The sequence below is a fragment of the Hevea brasiliensis genome, chromosome 6 (assembly GCF_030052815.1).
Source record: "Hevea brasiliensis isolate MT/VB/25A 57/8 chromosome 6, ASM3005281v1, whole genome shotgun sequence".
NCBI lineage: Eukaryota > Viridiplantae > Streptophyta > Magnoliopsida > Malpighiales > Euphorbiaceae > Hevea > Hevea brasiliensis.
Window position 1 is genome coordinate 65,679,314 of NC_079498.1, and position 22,030 is coordinate 65,701,343.

Below are 22,030 nucleotides of genomic sequence, written 5' to 3' on the forward strand. Positions count from 1 at the left end.
TGTAGTACGACTAGGGCTCTTGTCCAGTCTTACAATTAAATATAATAATCTTCAGCTTCCACTACAATATAACTAAAAGGCAAAGCACAATCCAATATCAATATACATTTTATAGAATGCACAATAAGATACATCTTGTTTAAACTTCACTTTTCTGTCCCTACTAATTGGAGTTCGGTCTCTATCTATTAGAATCTTCTCTTGAGTTGGGAGTCTTGGTGAACATAGGTATTAAAAGCACCTATATATAAAATTCAAGCATGTGATGCAAAACATACATATGATTTGACATCGATCAATTAATCAATCGAATTGAGGTAGTCATGTCACCATTGATTCCATTAACATAACATTTGTTGCATTGCCAATGGTAGGGGAGAGCAGTTTTCGGTTTAAACAGAAAAATCGAACCGAACCGATTCAATTCGGTTCAATCGGTTCGGTTTTAAAATTCAATCGGTTCGATTTTAAAATTCAATCGGTTCGGTTCGATTTATAATTTGATAATTTCGGTTAATCGGTTCGGTTATTTCCATAAAAAAAATAAAAAAATCGAACCGAACCGAAATTATTAATATATATATAGGAAATCAAAGAAAATCGAACTGAATTGAATTGAATCGAATCGAACCAAACCAAAATCAAAGAAAATCGAACCGAATCTTAAGATTTTTTAGTTTTGATTTCTATTTTTTTTGTTTTTATGTTTTTATTATTTAGATTTAATGTTAAAAATATGAAATTTTATAAATTTTGGTTTGATCGGTTTAAAATCGAACCGAACTGATATTTATCGGTTTGATTCGGTTCGGTTTTCTCTTATTAATAGGTCGATTCGGTTTTTAAAATTTTTAATTTTCAGTTTTTGGTTTTATCGGTTTGGTTCGGTTCGAAACCAAATCGACCATTTGCACACCCCTAGCCAAGGGCATAGACAAGGTGTTTCTCTTATATTTAGTGCCAAAGCATAGAATGAGCCCCACTGGTCTTTTCATTTACATTCTTATTCATAACTTATAACTCCCTTATAACCAGGAATCTATAGGTTGTAACACCCCAAAATTTTAAATTTTATTATTTTATGAGTATTTTTGGTATTTTAATTTTATTTAAATTTTAGAAATTTTTTTTGAGATTTTTCAGATTTTAAAAATCGGGTTCGATTTTTCGAAAATATAAACTTTGATGATTTTTAAAAATTAATTTAAAGACCACGTGGCAAAAACTAAAAATATATTTGGAGTCTACGAATTTTTCTGAGTTTTTTGTAATTTTTTCAGAAATTTTGGACTTCGTTTTCGGTCCCGATGCAGAGTAAAAATTCAAAATTTTGTATCATGAATCGAACCGACCGAATCGAACCGGACCGGATAGGACCGGTCGAATCGGACCGGCCTTTTCTTTTTCTTCTTCCCTTCCCCCGCGTGCGTCCGACCTCCTCCCTTTCTGTCTCTCTTTTCTCTCTCCTCCCTCCTCCCCTTGCAGCGCCGCCACCTCCCCTGCCTCCCCACCTCGCCGGCGCGCCACCTCAGCCCTCCCCCACGGTCGGCCGTCGCCTGGAAAGCCGGAAAACGGCTCCAGAAATGACGCGCAGCACACGCGCGACTCCTCGACTTCCTGGCTGAAATTCGGCCGATCCGGCCACCAATCGGACTGGGTCTTGTGTCTAAAATCATCTACTCGTCGAGAGCTTTCCATAGACATCAAGAACACCGAAATCCATCGAGCGGTTTGTCCAATTTTTATCCGGGAAGTTTTAGCCCATTTTGACTTTCGGGCTAGATTTCTCGCAAACCGTGAATCCCACGAGAAAACCGAGAGTACCAGAGCGCTCAACTCGTCGAGAGCTTCGCGGCGACATAAATTTTGAATTTTTCCGACACCGTTTTTCGGTGAGTTCCACGGAACTTCGCAGTGTCTTTTTGAGCATTAAATGAGCTTATAAAATTCTGAAAAATTTTATGTACTAACCCCCATGTCGTGGGCTTCGTGTAGAAATCCTCAATTCGTGGAAATTCGACAGTTGACCGGGTCTGTGAATTTCCGGCCCGACAGACTCGTTACCGAAAAAGTCTCCGAATTGGACCGAGGTTTTGGCTACCCCCCCATTGTCAGACGTCCCGAGCGCGTCTCAGGAGTCGGAATCGGCAAAGGTAAACTCGAACCTTGCTTTTTCGTAATTTTCTAGTGCTTAAATAGGATTAAAAATCCATAAAATATTCGTGGTAGCTCAGAAAATTATGATTCCTTTTGCAATAGCCTAGTAATATTACTAAGGACTGCGGGGCAAAGTTTTAGAATTTTTAGAGCTTGTTTGGATAGTTTTTGCAAAAATGATCAATTATAAGGACTAAATTGAAATTTTACATATTGTGATGGATGATTGATTTGATGGGCCCAGGAGGGGCTGTGTGATGAGATTGAATTATGGATATATGGGTTGTGAATATAGAAGTGTGTTTTGAGCCCTTTTGCAGGTTGGGTAGGTCCTAGGTATAAGGGAGACTGCCGGATTTTCGGCACGACTTAGGACGTATTTGGTCTTTTCTTGATTTGTATTGAGTCATTTGTATTAAATAATTGTAATGTAATTGTCAGGTGAGCCGGGACAGCCTTCTTCCTCCGCCCAGCCGCCACAGTAACCGTTGTCAAGTCTGTGAGTAAAATATTAATTTTAATTGTAATTTCACTATTATTATATGTTCAAGCATGCCCATGCATCACTTATATGCATATATCTATGTAGATAAACTTTAGGCACGATTTATGTTGCATTCATAACTGTGAAAGTGCCATGTATGTTGCTGTGATAATTTGGAGCAGTGTGCGTGCGTTGGCGTGCGTGTGATGTGGTGTGGACTATGGATAGGACGGGTAGTCATGGCTTGAGATCTTCGCTGGGACCCGATCCTTCGGGGGGTAGTCACGGCTTGAGTTCTTCGCTGGGACCCCCGATTTGGTTTATTAAGCAAAAGTCCGGCTTGAGTTCTTCACTGGCACCAGGTTGGATTTATGATAGCTGTATAGGAGATCAGCTCCCATATATTATGATTGATATCACTGGGTGTGTGAGTGCTCCAAATTACCTTTATGATGTTATGATGTGAAGATGTTATTGATGTTGCATTTCACTCTACAGGGTGCATTAGTTTTAGATAGTTATAGAGATTATGGTTAAAATTGATATTTTACTCTCTGAGTCGAACGCTTACTCCTGTTCAATATTTTTTTCAGGCCACAGGAGGATATTTTTGAGATTAACCTGCTTTCTTCCTCGTAGGTCGATTATTAACGTTTGTATAAACTTGTTAAATCTTAGAATTTTCGCATGTGTTAGAAATGTTTATTTGATATGGGTCTGTAAACTAAATTATTATTTTGGACCTGTAAACTTAATATCCCATGCATGTTTGATGGGTTGGATGAGGGAGCTGAGCTCCCATTTATTTTTATGCTGATGAGTATGTGGAGGGTGAGCTGAGCTCCCCAATTGAGTATTTATTGTGTTTACAGGTCGGGTGAGTCAAAAACTCCCCGTTGAAAGGTCCATTTTATGGCCGGACTCTGTCAGGTTGATTTCTTGAAATTGGGCCCAAATGGGCCTTAGAGTTGGGTTAAGTGAATAGTTAGGCTTACTACGGGCCTCGGGGGCTTTAGGTTGGCCCAGGTCCTAGTGCCGGTCCGGCCCATAGGTTGGGTCGTGACAAATGTGGTATTCAGAGCTTAGGCTCCAGATTCTTAGGGAATGTTTATCTAAAGTGTTGGGAAGAGTCTACTAGGAGTCACATGCGGAAAAATAGGGTCCACATTCGTCTTGCATTATCATCTTTGCTTCTAGTTTCTGCTTCATATATTGTGTGTAAATATGAGTCATAGAGCTGTGTAAGGAGTAATTTTGAATTTTGTGGGCTAATGCTGCTGAATTTCAAGAAAATGCGTAGAAGCAGGAGAGCTGCCACTGCACCAGAACCAGATGTGCCTGACGAGGTGTCAGCACAGGATGAGGCGCCTGCCCCGAGGAGGCGGGGTAGGAGGCCTAGAGCTGCTCAAGTAGAAGAGCAGCTGCCAATAGTTCAGGATCAGTCTTTCATGGCATAGGGTCCCATGGACCCCATGGCAGCTACTCTAGCTGGTTTGCAGAGGACCATCGACATGATGGCGCAGTATATGGTCCACCATCCACAGCAGCAGCAGTCCACTGCACCAAGAGGGGAACCTTACAAACAGATCATCAATTTCAAGAAGTTGGTGACTGGTACTTATGATGTATCAGACGATGCATATCTGTTTTTGGATTCTTGCAGACAGGCAGGAACAGAATTACAGTTGACTGATAGAAGACTAATAGAGTGTATGCAGCATGTCATGGGGCCTATGCCTAGACAATGGATGAACGACTACATATTACCTCAGATGGAGAGCTTGTCGTGGACTCAGTTTGTGGAACTGTTCATCAATCGGTTTGTGCTAGAAAGCTTCAAGGATCAAAAGCAGTGGGCCTTTGAGGCCTTAAGACAGAATGGAAGGTCTGTAGATGAATATGCTACAGAATTTCTTGAGTTGAGCTGGTATGCCCCTACAACAGTTGCTACAGAAACTATGAAGGTGAAGAGGTTCCTAAAGGGGCTTGACAGGAGGTATGCAAACCTGGCCATGATGTCTGATCAGTCGTTTGATGTGGTAGTTGATCGAGCCAGACAGATAGAGATTAGCTATGCTGCGGATGACAGCGGAAGAGCAAAGAAAAATAGAGCAGAGGGTTCTTCAGGTGTTCCCCATATGGGTGCTCCAGATAGTGGTGGCCAGAGTAATTTCAGAGGAAGAAGTAGGAACAAGAAGAGTGGTTTTAGACACAAATCCCGAGGGTTCGCACTGAGTGCGGATCCAAAGCGGTGGTCACGCTTTAGGTACAGCAGCCTGGTCTGGTTCAGGATCCTCCTTGGCACCTTGTGCACAGTGTGGAAGAGGACATTCAGGACCTTATATGATGGGTTCAGGAGTATGCTTCAGGTGTGGCCAACCAGGTCACTTTGCTAGGGAATGCCCCGTGTTCAGTGAGTTACAGATGGGGTCATAGGGTTCTGTTGCAAATGTTCCTCGTCAGATGTATCCGGGTGCTTTCAGCATGGCAGGAAGTCAGTTTAGTGGCCAATAGGGCTGAGGACAAGGGGGACGTGAATTTGGAGGCAGATCAGGAGGTAGAAGTCAATATCAGGGTTTTGCCACTCAGGGTAGGGGTCAAGCTCAGGTTTTCACCCTGACCCACCAGGATGCACAGGTTTCCAATGCAGTTGTGGCAGGTATTCTTCTAGTCTGTTCCTATGAGGCTCGTGTTTTGATAGATCCGGGTGCTACGCACTCATTTGTCTCCCCTGTGTTTGCCATGAGATTGGGTAGACACCCTACAACCTTAGAATGTCCTTTGTCGGTAGCAACCCCACTTAGTGACAACATAGATGTAGATATGGTTTTTCCGGGTAGCCCAGTAGTGGTGGATGGAAAGATCCTCCCAGCATACTTGGTTCCTCTACCAGTGATTGATTTTGATGTAATCTTGGGGATGGATTGGTTGGCAACTCATTATGCCACTTTAGACTGCAGGAACAAGAAGGTATATTTCCACATACCCGGTGTGGAAGAGTTTAGCTTCGATGGTGACAGGAGCGTGGCTCCATATAACTTGGTGTCAGCAATTAGTGCTAGAAAAATGTTAAGGCGTGGATGTCAAGGGTATTTGGCATTGGTGAGAGATACCTCTGTAGAAGGTGTCAACATGGAAAATGTTCCTGTTGTTAGAGAATTCATGGATGTCTTCCCTGAAGAGCTTCCAGGATTGCCACCGGAAAGGGAAATAGAGTTTTGCATTGATATTGTGCTGGGTACAAACCCCATATCAATGCCGCCTTACAGGATGGCGCTAGCAGAATTAAAAGAGCTAAAGGAGCAACTACAGGAGCAACTACTGGAGCTTTTGGACAAGGGTTTTACACGTCCGAGCACTTCACCCTGGGGTGCTCCTGTTCTATTTGTGAGAAAGAAGGATGGGTCATTGAGGTTGTGTATTGACTATAGACAACTGAACAAGGTGACTGTGAAGAACAAGTATCCACTTCCTCGGATCGACGATTTGTTTGATCAGCTCCAAGGGGCTAGATTCTTTTCCAAGATAGACCTGCGATCAGGCTACCATCAGTTGAGAATCAGGAATGAGGATGTGTCCAAAACGGCATTCAGGACAAGATATGGTCATTATGAGTTCTTGGTGATGTCTTTTGGACTCACTAATGCACCAGCAGCCTTCATGGACTTGATGAATAGGGTGTTCAAGCCGTTTTTGGACCTCTTTGTCATCGTATTCATAGATGACATTTTGGTATACTCTCGGACCGAGGAGGAACACGTGTGGCACTTGAGGATGGTGTTGTAGACTTTGAGGGAGCAACAGCTGTATGCCAAATTTTCGAAATGTGAATTTTGGCTAGAAAGCATCTCATTCTTGGGACACGTGGTTTCTAGTGACGGCATTCAAGTGGATCCCAAGAAAATTAAAGCTGTAACTGATTAGCTTATGCCTACAACAGTCACTGAGGTGCGAAGTTTTCTGGGTCTAGCCGGCTACTATAGGCGTTTTGTGCAATATTTTTCCAGGATAGCGGCTCCCCTAACTAAGTTAACTCGGAAGAATGTTCCATTCATTTGGACAGATGACTGTGAGAAGAGCTTCCAGAAGCTTAAGAAGTGTCTAACCACCGCCCCTGTGTTGACACTACCTATAAGTGGTGAAGGATACACCGTGTACTGTGACACCTCCAGAGTTGGCCTAGGGTGTGTTTTGATGCAGAATGGAAAAGTAGTGGCTTATGCTTCAAGACAGCTGAAGAGGCATGAGCAGAACTACCCCACCCATGATTTGGAAATGGCGGCTGTAATTTTTGCACTAAAAATCTGGAGATACTACCTGTATGGTGAGGTGTGCGAGATATACACCGACCATAAGAGTTTGAAGTACATCTTCCAATAGAGGGATTTAAACTTGAGACAGAGGAGATGGATGGAGCTTCTGAAAGACTATGATTCCACCATCCAGTACCATCCTGGGAAAGCCAATGTAGTAGCAGATGCTTTGAGCAGAAAATCTTCTGGCAGTTTGGCGCACATTTCAGCAGAGAAGAGACCGTTAATTCAGGAGGTACATGAGTTGATGGATCAAGGTTTAATCCTAGATCTTTCAGATGATGGGATATTGCTGGCTCATTTTTCAGTGAGGCCAGACTTGAGAGACAGAGTTAGAGTTTCCCAGGACAGAGACCAACAATTGATGAAGATCATAGAAAGAGTACAGCAAGGTGAAGGTGGTGACTTTGGATTTGCCAATGATGGCGCCCTAGTGCAAGGTTCAAGGATACGTGTGCCCGATGTGGACAATCTCAGAAATGAAATCATGCAAGAGGCACACTATACCCTGTACAGTGTCCACCCAGGCTCCACCAAGATGTACCATGATGTGAAGAATAGCTATTGGTAGAATGGCATGAAGAGAGACATAGCAGACTTTGTGTCTAAGTGCTTGACTTGTCAGAAGGTGAAGTTTGAACACCAGAGACCGCAGGAAGTGCAGGAGCTCCCTATCCCGGAATGGAAGTGGGAAATGATCACTATGGATTTTGTGGATCAAGGTTGCCTCGTACCACGCGAGGATATGATTCGATATGGGTAATTGTGGACCGTCTAACCAAATCAGCTCACTTTTTTCCTGTGAAGACTACGTATTCGGTGGCACAGTACGCCCGACTCTACATTTGAGAAATAGTCAGATTGCATGGAGTTCCAGCTTCCATAATATCTGACAGAGGGCCCCAGTTCATTTCTCGGTTTTGGAGAAAGTTGCAGGAGGCACTTGGCACACAGTTGAACTTCAATATGGCTTTCCACCCTCGCAGACGGGACAAATTGAAGGACAATCCAAACACTGGAAGACATGCTTCGCATGAGTGTTTTGGATTTTGGAGGTCAATGGGATGATCAGCTAGCTTTGGTGGAGTTTGCCTACAACAACAGTTACCATTCCAACATAGGGATGGAACCCTATGAGGCACTATATGGAAGAAAGTGTAGGTCTCCTCTGTGTTAGACGGAAATGGGAGAAGCGAAGGTGCATGATATAAACTTAGTGCAGTACACTTCAGAGGTAGTTCCTTTAATCAGGGAACGATTGAAAACAGCTTTCAGTAGGCAGAAGAGTTATGCAGACCCCAGACGGAGGGATGTGGAGTTTGCAGTAGGCAACTATGTATTCCTGAAGGTTTCTCCGATGAAGGGAGTCATGAGATTTGGAAAGAAGGGCAAGTTGGCACCTCAGTATATCGGACCTTTTGAGGTTACGGATAAAGTTGGAGCAGTTGCCTACCGGTTGGAGCTACCACTCAACCTTTCTCACGTTCATCCCGTATTTCACATCTCCATGCTCAGAAAATACATTCCAGATCCTTCTCATGTACTACAGCCAGATGTAATAGAGCTAAAGGAGAATTTGACATTTAAGGAGTAACCTGTAGCCATAGTGGACTACCAAGTGAGACAGCTAAGATCAAAACAGATCCCTATGGTTAAGGTCTTGTGGAGGAGCCAGTCAGTGGAAGAGTGCACCAGGGAGTCAGAACAGGACATGCGTAGCAAGTACCCTTATCTGTTCAATGTATAATCATGTGCTTTATTCTGCCTTGTGTAAAATTCGAGGACGAATTTTCTGTAAAGGGGGAAGAATGTAACACCCCAAAATTTTAAATTTTTATTATTTTATGAGCATTTTTGGTATTTTAATTTTATTTAAATTTTAGGAATTTTTTTTGAGATTTTTCGAATTTTAAAAATCGGGTTCGATTTTCCGAAAATATAAACTTTGATGATTTTTAAAAATTAATTTAAAGACCACGTGGCAAAACTAAAAATATATTTGGAGTCTACGAATTTTTCTGAGTTTTCTGAAATTTTTTCGGAATTTTTGGACCTCATTTTCGGTCCCGATGCAGAGTAAAAATTTAAAATTTTGTATCCTGAATCGAACCAGCCGAATCGAACCGGACCTGATCGGACCGGTCGAATCGGACCGGCTTTTTCTTTTTCTTCTTCCCTTCCCCCGCGCGGGTCCGACCTCCTCCCCTTCTCTCTCTCTTTTCTCTCTCCTCCCTCCTCTCCTTGCCGCGCCACCACCTCCCCTGCCTCCCCACCTCGCCGGCGCGCCACCTCAGCCCTCCCCCACGGCCGACCACCGCCTGGAACGCCGGAAAACGGCTCCAGAAACGACGCGCAGCGCACGTGCGACTCCTCGACTTCTTGGCCGAAATTCGGCCGATCCGGCCAACCAATCAGACCGGGTCTTGTGTCTAAAATCATCTACTCGTCGAGAGCTTTCCATAGACACCAAGAACACCGAAATCCATAGAGCGGTTTGTCCAATTTTTATCTGGGAAGTTTTAGCCCATTTTGACTTTCGGGCTAGATTTCTCGCAAACCGTGAATCCCACGAGAAAACCGAGAGTACCAGAGCGCTCCACTCGTCGAGAGCTTCGCGGCGACATAAATTTTGAATTTTTTCGACACCGTTTTTCGGTGGGTCCCACGGAACTTCGCAGTGTCTTTTCGAGCATTAAATGAGCTTAGAAAATTCTGAGAAAATTTATATACTAACCCCCGTGTCGTGGGCTTCGTGTAGGTATCCTCAATTCGCGGAAATTCGGCAGCTGACTGTGTCGTGAATTTTCGCCCGATGCACTGCTACGAAAAAGTCTCCGAATTGGACCGAGGTTTTGGCTACCCCCCCATTGTCAGACGTCCCGAGCGCGTCTCTGGAGTCAGAATCGGCAAAGGTAAACCCGAACCTTGCTTTTTCGTAATTTTCTAGTGCTTAAATAGGATTAAAAATCTATAAAATATTCGTGGTAGCTCAGAAAATTATGATTCTTTTTGCAATAGCCTAGTAATATTACTAAGGACCGCGGGGCAAAGTTTTAGAATTTTTAGAGCTTGTTTGGGTACTTTTTGCAAAAATGATCAATTATAAAGACTAAATTGAAATTTTACATATTGTGATGGATGATTGATTTGATAGGCCCAGGAGGGGCTATGTGATGAGATTGAATTATGGATATATGGGTTGTGAATATAGAAGTGTGTTTTGAGCCTTTTTGCAGGTTGGGTAGGTCCTAGGTATAGGGGAGACTCTGCCGGATTTTCGGCACGACTTAGGACGTATTTGGTCTTTTCTTGATTTGTATTTAGTCATTTGTATTAAATAATTCTAATGTAATTGTCAGGTGAGCCGGGACAGCCTTCTTCCTCCGCCCAGCCGCCACAGTAACCGTTGTCAAGTCTGTGAGTAAAATATTAATTTTAATTGTAATTTCACTATTATTATATATTCAAGCATGCCCATGCATCACTTATATGCATATATCTATGTAGATAAACTTTAGGCACGATTTATGTTGCATTCATAACTGTGAAAGTGCCATGTATGTTGCTGTGGTAATTTGGAGCAATGTGCGTGCGTTGGCATGCGTGTGATGTGGTGTGGACTATGGATAGGACGGGTAGTCACGGCTTGAGATCTTCGCTGGGACCCGATCCTTTGGGGGGTAGTCACAGCTTGAGTTCTTCGCTAGGACCCCCGATTTGGTTTATTAAGCAAAAGTCCAGCTTGAGTTCTTCGCTGGCACCAGGTTGGATTTAAGAGAGTCAGATAGGGATCGGCTCCATATATTATGATTGATATCACTGGGTGTGTGAGTGCTCCAAATTACCTTTATGATGTTATGATGTGAAGATGTTGTTGATGTTGCATTTCACTCTACATGGTGCATTAGTTTTAGATAGTTATAGAGATTATGCTTAAAATTGATATTGTACTCTCTGAGTCGAACGCTCACTCCTGTTCAATAATTTTTTCAGGCCACAGGAGGATATTTTTGAGATTAACCTGCTTTCTTCCTCGTAGGTCGATTATTAACGTTTGTATAAACTTTTTAAATCTTAGAATTTCTGCATGTGTTAGAAATGTTTATTTGATATGGGTCTGTAAACTAAATTATTATTTTGGACCTGTAAACTTAATATCCCATGCATGTTTGATGGGTTGGATGAGGGAGCTGAGCTCCCATTTATTTTTATGCTGATGAGTATGTGGAGGGTGAGCTGAGCTCCCCAATTTAGTATTTATTGTGTTTACAGGTCGGGTGAGTCAAAAACTCCCCGTTGAAAGATCCATTTTATGGCCGGACTCTGTCAGGTTGATTTCTTGAAATTGGGCCCAAATGGGCCTTAGAGTTGGGTTAAGTGAATAGTTAGGCTTACTACGGGCCTCGGGGGCTTTAGGCTGGCCCAGGTCCTAGTGCCGGTCCGGCCCATAGGTTGGGTCGTGACATAAGTCATCTATGAACTAACATACATTAAAAACAATAATCCAAGTTATGCAGTAGAGTTGTGAACTATAGTAGACATCCTATGTGCACTATAAATATAAACATACACAATAATTCGGGTTATGCAATAGAGTCGTGAACTATATTATACATCCTGTGGGCATTATAAGTATAAACATATAGTTAATAACTTATTAATGATGCATGGACATGCGGTAAACATGGTATTTTACACACATACTTAAAATAGAATTTACTTATTTCTTGTAGTCTAATTCTTGGTTTATCCTTACATCTTGGTGACATTGTCCCTAAACTTGCACCTTTGATTCCTTGGCTACTCTAGCATATAGATCACAATTCATAGATACTAAAACATGCCAGACCTTACATTCTAGCTTAACTTCCCCCCTTCTCTCAAAACAGTATCTATTCTTATTAAAAGTCTCCCTATGAGTCTCCATTAAAAGAAAGTTAAGCGTTAACGTGTTGAACATAATAACCATTAATCAATAAAATTAAACAATTAATATATATAAAATTAAATATAATTCATAAATTTTTCATAAAAATAAATCAATTCAAAAATCGATTTGGTTCGATTTGGTTCAATTTGAACATATAAATTACTATTCGGTTCGGTTCGGTTTAACCGATTTTTTTCTCTTCAAAATCAAATCGAATCGAAATAATCGAAATTTGTATAATGTAAAACTGAACCAAATCGATTAAGTTTTAAAATCAAACCGAATGAATCAAATTGACTCGATTTGATTTGATTTTTCGATTTGAACCGAAATCTGCTCACCCCTTCACCAAATGTGCTCTTTCACCGAATAATTACATTGTCCATTATCTCTCTAACTTTATTGTTCAAAAGGAGGGCTAGACATTGTCCTTTTCCTCGAGTAGTTCGAGTGCGGCCTATGGTTTTCTCCAACCTTTTCCAAAAAGCCATTTTCATCGTTCCAAATGCAATCACCATTATTTCGATATTTAAAAATGTGACCCATTCATCCATGTCTTTGAAATTTTCTATAAAATTGAAATTATGTTTTTATTCTTGCATGGGATTTCAAAACATGAGATTATTATTATTATTATTATTATTATTATTATTATTATTATTATTGCGTTTTGAATGAATTCTGAATCCATGATTGAACAAATTTGTTATTCGTAGAATCGCATAAAAATAATACCAAAATTGAAAAATCGAACTAAACTAAAACTTTCAGTTAATTAATTCGGATTCGAACATTTTGATTTAATTCTGAATTGAATTAATGAATACACAAACCTAAATTAGCTAATGTAATTACAATATTTTTTACTACATAACTAAATAAAATAATAAAACAAACAATGTAATTATGCTTTTTATTACCTATTTGATTCCGTTGTACTAAACATACCATAAAATAAATAATCAAAATTATTTGTTATATTATTTTCGTGAAGAATTTCAGCTTTATTAATACTTTGGTTCTAATACCAATTAAATTTTATACTATAACCATATTGAGTCTGTGTGTCTATCAACATTCTAAATTATCTCTTAAAAATAAAAAAAGGACTGAAACGGAAGAAATTGCAGCAATGAAATAGGCATAAAAAGAATTGGCAAACAAAACCCTCAAGTTTACTTTCCTGTTCCAAACATACAATTCTGTTCTAAATCCCTCTGTTAATCAATAAATTAAAATAAAAAACTTTTATGCCATATCTGGGCCACTAGGAAGAGGCTCATAACCATCATGACCTTTAGCAACTTGGTGGTCTTGGCCTGTTTGGACAGGAATGCACTTCAGAACAGCTGCAACAACTAAGCTTGCAGCTCCAATCAAGACACTGGCCAACCATAAATCCCAGCTTAATGGAACAGTATCAGCAAATGCCCCCAGAAGTTCTACCATTACAATTTGGAAAGATACTGTGGAGAACATTACACCTAAGAAAACCCAGCTATCCAACACTCTCTCGAAAACATTTATCTTCACCATGTCTCTGCTGTTTATTTCATTGAACACCTAAATAACATTTATTGGCTTGTTAGTCTTTGTCCAATTAGATATGTCACTAGAACATAATTCGATCTTAATAATTTTCTTTAAACTACTATAGAATCTTGGAGAGGGCAGGGGCAAAACTACAAATTTATCTTTAGGGGTTAAAAATAAATATTTAAAAGAAATTAAATGAAATTTTAATAAAAATTATATGAACTAGAACAAAATATAAAATATTAAGAGATTAAACTTAAATAATATAAAAATATATATATAATTATGTGGAGGAATAGAGGTCAAAACAAAGATAAAAATATTAGAGTGGCAAATAATAATTTTTTTTTTAATACACAAAAATTTGGGGGTGAAATTTTAATCATAAAAATCTTAGGGAGCAAACAGATTTTTTGAAAAATATATTTAAATTTATGATTAAAGTAACTTTAATTTAAAAAACTTTTGCCCTCAAGCTGTACGGTAGTTCCACCATTTGGAAGAGGTGTCTTTGATACATTAATAAAGTTATTCTATTTATGACTTGGAAGTCACGGATTTAAAGCTGCGTATATCAATCCTTTTAAAGCTCACAAGTGTGTCACTTTTTGTTTTTTTAATATAAAATTTGGAAATTAATAAAATGATAAATGGTTGAAATTTAGCACAGTAGATGATAAAGAAAAGAGGTACCTGGCAAAACACGAAGGTATTAAATATGAAAGTGTTGAGGATGTCAGTTGCATCTGAACCTGTAAGCTTTAAAAGGCGTTTCCCATTAAACTGGAGAATTACAAGGACAACAATTTGGAAGATGCTCTGTCCAATAATATTTCTCCACATTAGCTTTGTGATGAAATATACATTCCTGCCTATTGGAGGTCTTTTCATGAGTGCATCATTGGGAGGCTCTGTAGCTAATGCTAATGCACCAAGAGTGTCCATTATCAAGTTCACCCATAGCAGTTGCACAGTGGTAAGTGGAGCATCACCTAATATGTGAAGCATGAAAAATTTTTATAATCATTTTTTATAAATATTATTAAAAAAAAAAACAGTTTCAATGCTATTATTTTACTGGCCTTGTAAGTTACATGATTATAGGTAATTTATAATTTAATCCTTGAAATATAATAAAAATTATAATTTAATCTCTTTAATTTTTATAATAAACAAGTTACTCCATGAAATATATTTCATGTATCTATTAAAATTCACTGTTAGTGAGTTGAAAACTGTAACAATTTATAGTCCATCACATTTCACTTTATCTAACAATTTAGTTTCTATATTTTTAACAATTTAGTCTCTTAAATTTGAATTAACGGGTGATTGACTAATGGTGAATTTTAACTGGACTATTTTATTAATATAATCATACTTTAAAGACTAACTTGTTTCTCTTAATAAATAGAGGGACTAAGTTGTAATTCTTGTCATGACTAAATTATAAAAATACTTATCTCTATAATAAGAAATAAGGTTTAATCTCAAACTAATTGCAGTCAACTACATAAATTTTTTTCACTATTCAACTCTGTTTGAGATCAAATTGGCATCAATATTCAAAGAGATATACATGCGTAAATGTAAGCAAGCGTGTGCAAAACACTAATCAGTGACCAAATAATAATACCTGACACACATGCTGAAATGAAATTAATCATCAGGGCAACCACGTTGACAGTTAACTGAAACTGAACAAACTTCTGGATGTTTATATAAACAGATCTACCCCATCTTCCCACGTTCACTATTGTTGTAAAGTTGTCATCCATTATTATAACATCTGCACTTTCTTTTGCAACCTGCATGAGCTCATATATATAGTAGAATAAAAATACATGCTAAATTAGCTAGTAAAGCTAAAATAGATGATAGAAAATATGCACACTAACAGGAAAATGAACTTGTATATAGATGATTATGGATCACAAAGTCAAATATCCTAGAAGATAACAAACCTCAGTTCCTGCTATACCCATGGCAAGCCCAATGTCTGCCTGAGCCAAGGCTGGAGCATCATTAGTCCCATCTCCTGTCACCGCTACGACTTCTTTAAACACATTCCTCAATTGGGTCACCAATTTATGCTTGTCTGAAGGCGAGGAGCGAGCCATAACCTGCTTGCACAGGGTTCAAACATTTTGATTTAGAACCTTTGTTCTTTGTTTAAGATTTGAATTATAAAAGGTAGTGTGCTGGATACTCATAATAATGCAAGAGAAAAAAAGCAAGTGTATTTGGTAGCACTAAAATAATAATCTTCCTTATAAAAGGTCTTTAAGCAGTTGAAAAACCTGAAGTTTTGGTATTATCTCCTCCATCTCCTGAGGGCTTTTATCACGAAAATCTGGCCCCTCAATTGCGATGCCATCATCTGTCAAGATCCCACATTCCCTAGCTATGGCTTTGGCAGTATTGATATTGTCACCAGTGACAATCCTCACAATAATCCCTGCCTCTAAGCAAGTCTTGACAGCCTCCTTTACCCCAGGTCTTACAGGATCCTTAATTCCAACCACAGCAACTAGTGTATAGTTATCTTCCGGAATACAATCTGGTTTCTCTATATCCTTGAAAGCCAAGCACAGTGTTCTTAAAGCTTGACAGGCAAAATCATCTATGACACTTGTGATTTTCTTTCTTTGTTCTTGAGACATCTTCATTGGCTTGCCATCCTTAGCTATGATCTTGTCACACATTTTAAGGATTATTTCTGAAGCACCTTTGCAAAATGCTCGAAACCCATTTTTGTTAGGTAGGGAAACAAGCACAGACATCTTCTTTTTCACAGAATTGAAAGGCTCAACCTTTACTATCTCAGATTCTTTGCGATGGACATTAAAATCACCTCCCATATGCAATCCAAATTCCACTATTGCTGTCTCTGTTGGGGTCCCCAAAATGTTAGTCTTTCCATCTTTCCCTTTGGCTACCTCAGAAGCAGTATTCTGAAATATAGACTGCAAAAGGATTCGTTGCACTTCTTTGGAAATAGAGGATAAAACATCTTCTTTTCTTGTAATTAATTTTGTTTCTTCACATATCCATATTTTATTCACCACCATATGATTTGTTGTCAATGTCCCAGTTTTATCAGTGCAAATACAAGTAGCAGAACCCATTGTTTCACATGCAGAGAGATGTCTCACAAGTGCTTTGTCTCTCATTAATTTCTTCATTGCAAACGCCAGACTTAGGGTTACTGCCAAAGGAAGTCCTTCAGGAACTGCAACAACAATTATTGTAACAGCAATAGCAAAGAAATTTAAAACTTGCAATGCATCGGTTGTAGACCATTTTGTGAGCTCTTGATGCTGTGCCTTCACTACTAGAAACCTTCCCATCAGAACCAAAAATGTCATCACTGCAAAAGCTAAACCTATTTTCCCAATAATCGTAGCAACCCCATTAAGCTTAACTTGCAAAGGTGTCTCATCTTCTCCTGTTTCGCTTAAAGTAGCCATTAGTCTACCCCATTCTGTCCTCATCCCAACAGCAGTCACTAGCATTTTACCATACCCATCTTGCACTTTCGTCCCTGAAAGTAGAAAAGGCCTTTTCTTGTTTACATCCACAGGTTCACTCTCACCTGACAAGCTAGATTCATCAACTGATAGGCTATGGCCTGAAATAAGAACACCATCTGCAGGAACTACATCTCCAATAGATAGATGAACAATGTCGCCAACCACTAAGTCGTAGATGGAAACCCTCTGTCTACATCCTTCTCTGGTCACTTGAACGAGTACATTTTTCTTCTCCTTATCCAAGACCTTAAATTGCAAGGATTGCTTGTAGTCGCTAACTGCAGTAACGATCACAACTAGGAAAATACAAAGGATTATTCCAAGCCCATCATACATACCTTTTGGCCAGCCTTCAGTGGCAATACCAACACCAATGGAAATCACAGCACACATCATAAGAATAATTAGTGTTAGGTCATGCAAAGCTTCCCAAACAAACATCCAGAAAGATCTAGAAGGTTTCTCAGCATGTTGGTTAAGGCCATATATGTTTTGCCTGGTAGAAACATCTGTGGAGACAATTCCATCATTTAAAGAAACAGAAATATGTCTGGCTAGTCCTTCAACTCCTCCGTGGGATCCCAAGGCCTTGGAGTCGTGAGATCGAACAATGGAAGCTAATTCATCAGGGCCCACACAGAAGCCAGCTTCCTTTACATCGTTGGAGAGCTTGTACTCAACTCGATTAACAGCTGAATCAGATGAGATTTTCTTTTTAATCAAGAATAAAAGAAAAGTAAAGAAAGAGGCCATGCCTCAAAATTTTTTTTATTATCACACGCTCAACTTATTTTTATTCCATTACACACCTAAATTTATAATATTTTATAACATTTAAACATTTACATGATTTATTATTTTACTATTTCTCTGTCTCTCTCTGTATATATATTTTCCTTGTTTTATGCTTTGTTTTTTTAATGAATTTCAAGAAATTATACATTTAGGGAACTCTTTTCTAGGCCTGATCAAACAAAAGTTCAAGAAATAACATATATATACTGTGGAATCATATATAAAAAATAAGTGAAACTTATATAATTGTGTTTTAAATTTATAACAAAGAAGATTTAACAAGTAAATTTTTTTTATTTAAGTATATGTAAAATCAAGAAATCAATATATGTAAAATCAAGAAATCAATTAAATTTAAAGATTATATATATATATATATATATATAGAGAGAGAGAGAGAGAGAGAGAGAGAGAGAGAGAGAGAGAGAGAGTAAAGTGACCAAAACTTTTAAGTTGTTAAGTAAACTTATATATTAGGCCAAGAGAAGATATTATTATGTTTAGAAATTAATCATACCATCAATGAAATGCAATGCCGCCTTCTGCACGTAAAGAGCTACTCGAATCTTTTCCTGGAAACCAAACATCCGACCATGTTAACGAGCATATTCTTATCAATCTGTCTGAGAAACTAAAATCAAAGAAACGACAGGAAAGGAGCGGAAAGTTTATTTAACCTGTAGCTTTTTACGTTTTCTTTCGGCCTCCGCTCGCTTGGCAAGATCTGCAACCATTCGAAACCTTCGACGAGGGTTCTTGACGACAGAAACAGCACATCTCCATCGCCTTAGAGCTTCTTCAGATGGTCTCTTTGCCTCAACGTCGAAATTCTCTCTCAAGTACTTCTCCATATCTCTCTCCCTGTCTCTTTCTCTCTGAGATATCAAAACAACTTATTCTTACTCTTCATTCTATGATTTGGGTTTCATAGTATGTATTCATTCGCAGAATGATTCAACGTTAATCCGTGAAGGGTGGGTATAGAGACACAATGGCGATATCGTTGCCACAATCATATCCATTAATATAACCCTCCAACTTTCACAAATAATTAAACTAGTATTTTAGTAATTTTTCAGCTAAAAGTATTTTTTATTAACATTTTGTTTCTCTTTATAATCTATCCATCTATAATATATAATTTATATAAAGTATATATGAGAGAGCAAATTTATAAATCGACCTAAACAAATACCTTTGGTTTATATATTATTTATAATATTGCAAATTCTAATGCTAAGTTTTAATACCTATTTCCACAACCATATTTACTATAACCACAACTAATTTAATTAATAAAATTTATTTAGACTAATTTATTCTTCCCATAATTACTTTATATTAATTTATTTAGTCTAGATTTTATCTATTACTTTTTTCTGTTCTCTCAAAACTTTTCCACTATTGTGTACTCTTCATTACCACCCATGGATGTATACTCTTCTCTATCACCACATCTATAATCAATACCTCGAATGGTTATAGCTGCAAATGGTGAAAAATATTAAAATATTCAATCGATGAATAATACATTTCTAATATATATATATATATATATATCTCTTAATTCTAAATTTTAATTAATGTTGATAATAATTTGAAAATAAAAAATTAAATTAATTTAAAAAGAAACTAAAATGTTAAAATTTAACATGAATTTAGGTTCTTTAATTGTTTATTACATTGGCTAATATTCTTATATAATAGTGATTGTTTCAAAGTGCTAGAAGCGCAGGTTTATTCATACTAATAAAAAAAAACATATAATTAAATTTATTTATTTATTAAAAATTAAAAATTATAAATTAAAATTTTTCTATTATTAAATTTTTTTAAATTAACCATGTTTTCATAAATATATATTTAAGACTACATTGATGCACAAACAATTACGACTACAACCAATTTAGAATTTCAACCCAATTCTTTGTTTATTTAAGAAGAAATCCTGTTTTGTTTTGGTTTAAATATATTATTTTTAGTTATTTTTAATGTTTTTTCAAATAATTTCATCATATATTCATCAAGAGTATTAGTGTGTATATATATATATATATATATATATATATATATATATATATATAGTAAAAAAATCATTTAAAAAAATTATAATTTCCATATTTCAAAAAAATTACTGATTTTCATAAAAATAATTAACTAAAAAAATGAGTTTATAACTTTTAGAAAAAATCAATCAATACCAATTGAAACTCAAAGTGTTTTAATTTTATTTTGTTGGCCTTCTTTTCTTCTAAGGCCTTTTTTAATTATAAAAATTTATTACTTTATTATAATATTTTAATCTAAAATAAAAATTTATAAAAAAAATTAATTAAAATCAGAAATTTTTTTTAAAAAAAATTGTAACTTCCATATATAAAAAAAATTATAATTTTCATAAAAAGAAGTAATTTAAAACAAAATGATTTCATAACTTTTAGAAAAAGTATTAATACTAATTGAAACTTAAATTGTTTTAATTTTATTTTTTAATTACCTTTTTTTCTGCTAAGGTCAATTTTTTTCTTAATTATTAAAATTTATTACTTTATTATAATATATAAAAAAATATTTTTTATTGTAATTTAAAATAAAGATTTATAAAAAAATTAACAAAAAACAGAAATTTATATTTTTTTAAATCATAACTTTCATGCTTTAAAAGAAAATATAAATTTTCATAAATAGAACTAACTTAAAAAAAATTCATAACTTTATAAAAAAAATTGATCAATCCTAATTGAAACTCAAAGTATTTTAATTCTATTTTTTATAGCTCTTTTCCCAAGGCTTTTTACTTAGTTATTAAAATTTATTGCTTTATTATAATATATGAAAAATATTTTTATCATAATTAAAAATAAAGATTTATAAAAATAATTAATTAAAATTAGCAAATCATTTTTTATAAAAAAAATTGTGACTTTCATGTTTTAAAAGAAACTATCAATTTTCATAAGCAGAACTAAACTAAAAAAAAAAAAAAAAGAAAGTTCATAACTTTATAAAAAAATTGATCAATACCGATTAAACCTCAAAATATTTTAATTTTTTATGGTTTTTTTAAGGCACTTTTTTATTTAATTATTAAAAATGATTACTTTATTATAATATATGAAAAATATTTTTTGTTATAATTTAAATTAAAATTTATAAAAAAGAATTAAATAAAATCTGAAAGTTATTTTTGTTAAAAATAGTAAATTTCAAGTTTAAAAGACAATTATCGATTTTCAGAAAAAGAATTAACTTAAAAAATAATTCATTACATTTTTTTAAAAATTGATCAATATCAATGGAAACTCAAAGTGTTCTGATTTTATTTTTTATGGCCTTTTTCTTTTATAAGGCCTTTTTTTTACTTAATTACTTAACTTTATTACCTTATTATAAATATATGAAAAATATAAATGATAAGGACATATATTAATAAATAATATAATATATAATTTACTTAATATTTATTAAATTAATAAATTTTACATATATATATATATATATATATATATATATATATATATATATATATATATATATATATATATCTTAATTATACATTTTATTAATTAAATTGATTGTGGCCTCAATAAGTTTAGTGGTTAAAATAGGCTGCCTATTAATTATCCTTTTGCACTAAATTCTAAATTTTAATTAATGTTGATAATAATTTGGAAATAAAAAATTAAATTAATTTAAAAAGAAACTAAAATGTTAAAATTTAACATGAATTTAGGTTCTTTAATTATTTATTACATTGGCTAATATTCGTATATAATAATGATTGTTTCAAAGTGCTAGAAGTGCAAGTTTATTCATACTTAAGCAACTAATAAAAAAAAAATATAATTAAATTTATATATTTATCAAAAATCTAAAATTATAAATTAAAAATTTGCTATTATTAAATTTGTTTAAATTAACCATATTTTCATAAATATTTAAGACTACATTGATGCACAAATAATTACGCCTACAGTCAATTTAGAATTTCAATCCAATTCTTTGTTTATTTAAGAAGAAATCCTGTTTTGTTTTGGTTTAAATATATTATTTGGGTTTTTTTTTTAATGTTTTTTCAAATAATTTCATCAAGAGTATTAGTAATATATATGAGAAATCTACACCATTATATAGCATTGCGTAATAGATGTGTCATACTCTCATATTCATGTATATATCAAAATTATTTAATGTCATACAATAATATGGATAGCCAATTATTTTTATTTATCTAAAATTTAAAAATATTTTAATTATATATTATGCGTTTATAAATCTTATA

At 35.7% G+C, this 22,030-nt stretch overlaps 1 protein-coding gene across 1 annotated transcript; it reads right to left on the reverse strand.

Moving 5' to 3' along the window:
- Positions 1 to 12,892: 12,892 nt before the first annotated feature.
- LOC110653948 (calcium-transporting ATPase 4, plasma membrane-type) lies at positions 12,893 to 18,954 on the reverse strand. The gene is made up of 7 exons (XM_021809762.2): positions 18,426 to 18,954; positions 18,266 to 18,320; positions 15,721 to 17,645; positions 15,385 to 15,543; positions 15,057 to 15,228; positions 14,114 to 14,412; positions 12,893 to 13,447 (listed from the first exon to the last, which is right to left on the reverse strand). Exons 1-7 carry the CDS (start codon positions 18,597 to 18,599, stop codon positions 13,133 to 13,135), a joined length of 3,099 nt encoding a protein of 1,032 aa, XP_021665454.2. The 5' UTR covers positions 18,600 to 18,954; the 3' UTR covers positions 12,893 to 13,132.
- Between the last annotated feature and the right edge of the window lie 3,076 nt (positions 18,955 to 22,030).

What these genes read in the sequence shown, in the direction of transcription:
- LOC110653948 (XM_021809762.2), bottom strand. Translation starts at nt 18,599, where the DNA reads ATGGAGAAGTACTTGAGAGAGAATTTCGACGTTGAGGCAAAGAGACCA. An exon ending in GAAAACGTAAAAAGCTACAG is followed by an intron (nt 18,321 to 18,425) that starts GTTAAATAAACT and finishes TTTGGTTTCCAG; the next exon opens with GAAAAGATTCGAGTAGCTCT. An exon ending in AGATAATACCAAAACTTCAG is followed by an intron (nt 15,544 to 15,720) that starts GTTTTTCAACTG and finishes CTGTGCAAGCAG; the next exon opens with GTTATGGCTCGCTCCTCGCC.